This window comes from Cyprinodon variegatus, unplaced genomic scaffold, assembly GCF_000732505.1.
Source record: "Cyprinodon variegatus isolate N-32 unplaced genomic scaffold, C_variegatus-1.0 Scaffold500, whole genome shotgun sequence".
Classification (NCBI taxonomy): Eukaryota; Metazoa; Chordata; class Actinopteri; order Cyprinodontiformes; family Cyprinodontidae; genus Cyprinodon; species Cyprinodon variegatus.
Genome location: NW_015150953.1, coordinates 66,053 through 72,737, shown reverse-complemented (window position 1 = coordinate 72,737; position 6,685 = coordinate 66,053). Strand labels below are relative to the sequence as shown.

The 6,685-nt window shown below is 38.3% G+C and overlaps 1 protein-coding gene across 1 annotated transcript in view; it reads right to left on the bottom strand.

Moving 5' to 3' along the window:
• LOC107094677 (serine/threonine-protein kinase NIM1-like) overlaps positions 1 to 5,988 on the bottom strand; it is a 7,781-nt gene extending 1,793 nt beyond the window's left edge. Inside the window, exons 1-3 of the mRNA XM_015390453.1 lie at positions 5,856 to 5,988; positions 853 to 1,128; positions 493 to 761 (exon numbers count right to left, since the gene is read on the bottom strand). Coding sequence (XP_015245939.1) covers positions 493 to 761; positions 853 to 1,126 — 543 coding nt within the window. The 5' untranslated portion in view covers positions 1,127 to 1,128; positions 5,856 to 5,988. The remainder of the gene's footprint in view (positions 1 to 492; positions 762 to 852; positions 1,129 to 5,855) is intronic.
• Positions 5,989 to 6,685: the final 697 nt, after the last annotated feature.

Sequence of the window (6,685 nt, the reverse complement as noted above, 5' to 3'; positions counted from 1 at the left end):
CCGTGACGTCACGGACAGAAGATGGCAGGAAGGAGGGGTTACTGTATTGACCAAAAATGGCCGCTCCCAAATTATTGCTTTTATTATTTTACTGATTAAGGCTAAATTCATTAAATCACCGCAAACGTATTAGTTTTAGGTATAATAATGATCCATTGATCGTTCCTTGCTGATTGGACTTTTCCTTTAGATGGAACTAACCAGCTTTATTAAAGGAGACTAAATCTGAACTGGGAAGCAGAAATAATGCATTCAGAAACTCATCTTGAGCACAGCAGAGTATCTGTGATGCTGTGGGCCGGTTAGCTGTTCCATGGAAACGGCTAACCGGCTAACTGGTATTCTCTGGAAGCTAAAAAAGGACCAATAAAGACACACAGAGGGGTTCCTCTGATAAACCTATAGGTGGTGCCCCAGCAGCTTCTAAAAGCAGCCTGTTGTAGAGAGACGCAGTGTTTCTGATCTTTCCGCTGCGGCTCAGGATTCACCCACCATGTATTTGACGGCAGAGAGGATCTGAGCGAAGGTGATTTTGCTGGCGTTGTCGCTCAGTTTTCCCTCGTTGCAGATCCGGTTGTGGAGATCTCCTCCTCCTGCGTACTCCAGCACCAGGAAGAGTCGACTCGGCGTCTCCACCACCTCGTACAGCCGGATCACGTTGGGGTGCTGCAGGAGCTCCATGCTGCTGATCTCCCTGGAGAGCAGCCGCTGGGCCTGGGCGTCCAGCCTGGTCCGGTCCAGGATCTTCAGAGCCACTTTATCTGAGGGACACGAAGACGCAGGACGGAGGTAAACAAGGAGCTGATTTTAACCAACAGAACTGAGCTGATGAAGATACTGAGTCTCATCTACCTCTAGTCAGGGCGTGGAAAGCCAGTTTGACCCTGGAGAAGGTCCCGTAGCCGATCTCCCCTCTGACCTTGTAGAAGCCCACCCTGCGGCCGATGATCAGCTCCTTGATGGTCTTCTCGTCTTTGCACATGGCCACGGTGAGTTTCTGCAGGGGGGTGAGGAGCGTCGAGCCGTCGCCCCCCTGCTCCTCATGGCTGCCGTCTGAGCTCTCCGTCAGGCTGTAGAGGCTGTGGCTGAGTCTGGGGCGCGTCAGCTGGTACTGGCTTCCAGGCATCTCTACCAAACAGAAACAGGAGCAGTGAGCCTCGGTCACAGGTAGAGACGAAAACTGACGACAACCCTCAGCGTTCTCCCCCTAAACAGCTGGAAAGTCTGACTGACCTCCAGAAGCACTGGACACCAACCCATGAGGTCTGCCCCAGTCGTATAGAGACATCAGGCTGCTTAGGAGAAACTCTTTTGTAACCTAAAAAGCCAAAAGCTACTGATCAGAATAATGAAAAAAGACCCAATGCAAATTAAAATGTGCCCCCCTTTACTCCGACCTCCCTAAAAACATGGAGAGCATTTTGTTTGCCTCAGAGGCATTTAATTAGTGAAGAATCTATCATTTTATTTTAGGACCAGAGTAGGACACTAACCAGTTACATTTACATCAGTGACTTCTTAAAGCAGCCTTGTCAGGCAAACAATTTAACACATTTTAAGTCACTAAATTTCAAAGAAACAGTCTCTAAACTAACAAACCTAGAGCACTCACTACTGTAATGGTAAAAATTATCCACCAGATGGCGCTGTTACAGTAAATCCTATATTCATCTCCAACCATAACGTCAAAAACAAGTATATGAAGCTTGGCATCATGGTTTTATGCAAACTAAGAGATTGTTTTAGCATAGTCTGGTGAGACGGCCTTTACTAAATAAAAATTAAGCTCCATCTGATGCAGCATAATTACATAAATAAGCCATTTATTATTTTACACTTAAGTATGGCATAGAGAGCAAATGGATTTAAATCAACCAAACACCTTAACTGGAACTAACCAGAGACTTAATCTGAGCTGGGAAGCAGAAATTATGCATGCAGAACCTCATCTTGAGCACAGCAGAGTAACTGTGATGCTGTGGGCCGGTTAGCTGTTCCATGGAAACAAATGAGAATACTAAACACTGAGGTCATGGTATTGAGAACAAATGTGTTCAAATGTCATTTAAATTAATACGTTTATTTAAAACCAAACAATCCATGTTTCTGCAAACAGAGGTTTGTTCTATAAAATATAAAGAGTAAAAAACATATCAAAAACAACAACCTTACAGGTCACCTAAGAAATTGGTTTCCATGGTTTCTCTGCTATTGTAGTTAAAGGTTTTGGACAGAATGAAAGTACTCTCAGGAGTAGTTTTAATGCACTTTATTTCATTTTTTTTTAACTTTAGTCATTATTAGGAAGTAATATCCATACTCTAAAGAACATCAATACTCAAACGCTGTATTCAGATTCATTACTAATTAGCATGGTATCAATACCAACGATAAGGGTAATTTTATTATTACTTACTTCAGATTACTGGATCATTTGCACTTTAAAAGATTAATACTTCAGACAACCTTAAAATATTGTTAAATCGTGTTATATTTGTGTCATTAACATTTATTAGCACATTTATTTAACTAGCATCTTATTCTGTTGAGAATGAAAAAAATTGAGTTTTTCATATTAAGATTATTTTGCTATCCCTTTAATTATTGGTCATGTTTTATCGCCATGGTATCCAAACTGTCAAATAATTAAAGGCATCAAGAAAAACGGTTTCAACTGTTGAATAGTTTTCTGGGAATTGAAATTTGTAACAACCCTGTTAGGAGGAATCACTTCAATTTAAATCAAAATGAATCTCCAAAGGAAACATCATGTTGCATTAACGTATTGATTTTTTCCCCCATTACTCTTAAATACATTTCTGCCTAAGCTTCTCTACCTAAGGAACTTATTTTAATTAAAAAATTAAATTTGGCCAAAAATATATCAGAGATGCAAACAATTTCAGTTGAAGTGAGACCTCCTGTTTGTAGCCAAGCTTTGTTGTTGGGACGTCCCACTCATTTCCATGTCTGCAGGCTGAAAACGTTTGTCCTCTCCTCAAACTTATAAAAAACTTTTTAGGATGAACTAAAAATGAGTGTGAATCTTTTTTTATTTTCCATTTACCTTTTTGTCCATCAGCTAACCTTTATGTATATTGAAGTTTATTCTTCTGTGAGCAGAAATCTATCAACAAATTTGATCTTATAGATGAAGAAGAGGAAGTTAATAAAGTTCAGATAAATGTATAAAGCAGATGATCCAATATTTTTTGCAGTATTTATTTTAATTTTATATTGAAGCATTATTTTTTTTATTATATTTTTGTATTTAATATTTAAATTATCTGTAAAGAATCTTACATTTTTTACCTCATTATTTTCAAATATTAATCAGATGTTCATTAGTTGCTCAGTACTCTTATCTGAGGAATTGCTTTGAGGGCTCCTTTAAATTTTACTGGAGTAAAACTATATAGGATTATCATCAGTCTGACTTGAGTACGATATTTGGTTACTCTTCCCGCCTCTGCTCAGGATAACTACAGCTGTTCCGGAGCCAGAGGTTTTGCTGAAGCCAGAAGAAGTTCTGGAGATGTTTAAATCTGGGTTTATTTCAAAGCAAAAAAGAAAACAGGACGAACCTCTGATCAGTTACTGCTTTGATCTGGTCTTTATGGAAGAGAAGTGAGAAAAAAATGCTTGAATTCTGGTCAATAGGAGTAAAACGTGAATAATGAGGGCAGAATAATAAGATCCCAACCAAAGCTGAAACATGGGGGGAAACTTCTAATGAATGGAGGACAATATTAGAAGAACATTGGAGAGAAAAAGGTCTGCAACCTTTTCATTTCAAAGCTGCTTTCCCCCTACAAAGTAAAATCTGTGAAAAACTACACTAAACAAATACTTAACATTTTGATGATTTAACCTTTAAAAAGGAAAGAGAACTCTTTATTTTTGTAGAAGCTGAAGGAGCCACTGTAGATATGAAAGTTTATAGGAACATAAAAACTAAAGCTGTAAAACAATGAGTCCTTTAAAAGCCTTTGTCACAGATGAGAAATCTTTCTTATTGCCTAAAGAAAATCTAATTATTTCTTATGGTTGGAGCCACAATGGAGGGCCCAAAGAGCTACAAGTGGCTCTGGGGCCCGCAGACTGACGACCCCTGTTCCAAGGAGGATGACCTTAAACATACAGAAGCTTTAAAAGTTCTGACTCAGATCAGCTGAACAGAAGGAAAAGAAAACATTTTCAGCATTTAAACTCTGCAGGAAAGAAGTCTTTCTATCTCCTCTTCCTTTTCTCTTTTTCTTCTTCTGCTCTATTTACATTGCAGTGTCCATATAAACCGTAAAACTCCCTGCATAATTATAATAAAGCAATTTATATGCATGAAACAATTGGAGCAATATGGCAATTGCTGTACTGCTACACTTGTGAAAGTAGAATCTGTTGGGCTCTTTTTGGCATCAAGACAATTTTTCTTATTGCCACATTGCCAGACAGGACACTGTAAAAAAAAAATAAATAAATAAATAAACTATGCAGGAAAAAAAAAAACAATCCATGCAAAGAAATGGGTTATTTTTTTCTCATTAAAACATTCATAAATCTATGCTTTTAAGATGCTAGAAGCATGAATCTCTGAATAATCAAGTTCCACATATGGGAATTTATCAGGTCGGGCGATTCATTGATTTTATCAATTTATTTCATTTGTTTTTTTTAATGGATACTTTATTTTTGAGTAAAAAAAAATCTAAATTCGGTTTTAACCAATCCTCTCCTCTGGCCCCAGAGCGACATCGGTTTATGCCTCCTCATTACTGATAAATTATCTCCCTTTGTGACCAGGGGCGGAGCTAGATGGGGGGGCCTGGGGTGGCCATGGCCACCCTTAGCCAATCATTGGCCAAGCCTGTGGCCACCCCTACCATTTATTTCCCTCTAATACAGATGGTGGCAGCAGTAATACTCTTAAATGGAATATTCAAAACATTTACATTTCTTGTGATGAATTATGCATCAATATACTAACATCAAAGATAATAAATACAGAGTTAATGCTCTTTTCAGAACTAGATTTTGTGTTATATGGGGTAAAGATAAACTTATGTGTCTCTGTAAGTCATCTTTGAGTCTTCAGTGAAATCATAAATAAATGACAATTTTAATGAAAACTTATCAAATAATCAATTTATGTAGATATTAGCACTTGTAAATATCAATTTTATGCAGAATTTTTATTCATAAAAGTAGGTAAGTAATGACAATGGCAAAGATTTACACCCCCAGAAAGAGTTTTATCCACTACACCTTTTATCTAGAAATTACAGACGCCTATTTGTTAACAATGGCTGTAGGAAAGTAGTTTGTTTTTATTTAGAAAATATGGATTTTTTGCTCGTTAATTTTCCTGTTGGAAAGTGTAGATCAAACCCTAAAGTTCTGGTGCCGATCCACTTTCTGCCACCCCTCAGTCTACATTGTTTATTGCCTGGCCACCCTTATAAAAAAAACGTATGGCTACGCCTCTGTTTGTGACACTGCAAAGCTGGAAACATTTAAAACCTGCTTGTAAAAAAAAAAAAATCTATTTTCTCAACAAACAATAAAAATATAACAAACTAAATGTTTGAATTTTGTTTCCCTTTAAATGAAGATCATCCCCAAGAGGGGGTGGGGGGGGGGGGGGGACTGAAAGCAAAGTTTTTGAAAGAAGTAAATATACAATAGCATTTATTGTTTTTGTTTTGAAACTTAAGTGAGAAGAGAAACATTATTCGGATTTGGTAATAAAAAATTTGAGATTACATTTTTAAGCCATATCGCCCAGATCTAGTGTTGTAGTATAAGGACCCATGCAGCATCCCAGATAGTTTAGCATATGGAAACATGGATGTTCTCACCAGCTGTCCAAATTCCTCTTCTTCAGAACATGGATGGAGTCTTTTCCAAACCGCTGGTCCACAGGGACCCTGAAAATAAAACAAGCTTTTCTCACATGCTGAGGTCAGAGCAGCGCCACCGCCGCCTCCGAGACTTTTCCTTTAATCAGAGAACCGTTGGAAGGAGAACCGGTAAACGATGGACAGGTGAGGGGGGGGACAGACGCAGGACACACCTCTTCATCTCCTCCAGGAAAGGACAAAGGTTAAGTTGGTGTCCATGATCTCTAATCCTGCTGTAATTTAAGTCTGACCCGTTCCATTTTAACAGAGCCAGAAAATAAACAGGTTTTCTGTTTTTAATGTGAATCAACAGAAAATATCAGATGATTATGCAGATAAAAACTCAGGTGTTTAGGGGGAAAATGGAGGTTTGATTACCAAAATGCTGAGCTTTTAAAGTTTGGTGAAGATGAAACGTTATGCAACGGTATTAGCTGATGTTCCCATAGGGATTAGAAGAACGTCCCGTTTAGACTGAGGCTGCAGAGCAGAGATAAACAGATTAGCAGCATGTTCATTCAGGTGGGCACTCCCTGTGAGGAGCAGCCTCAACCTGAACCACCTTTATTAATGCCTGCAGACTGGATAAAGATTCAAGGGTAAAAAATATATTAACCTCAGTGATTTAACTCAAAGTCAAGAAGAAACAAAAAAACAGACTCAATACAGATGATATAATAAAAAGAAAAAAAGCCTTGATGCTGCTGATTAATCCCACTGATCATCCTTTCTATGAGAACATCTAGAGAAATGAGAGTTTTGGCCGTTTAGAGCCTTCATACGGCGGT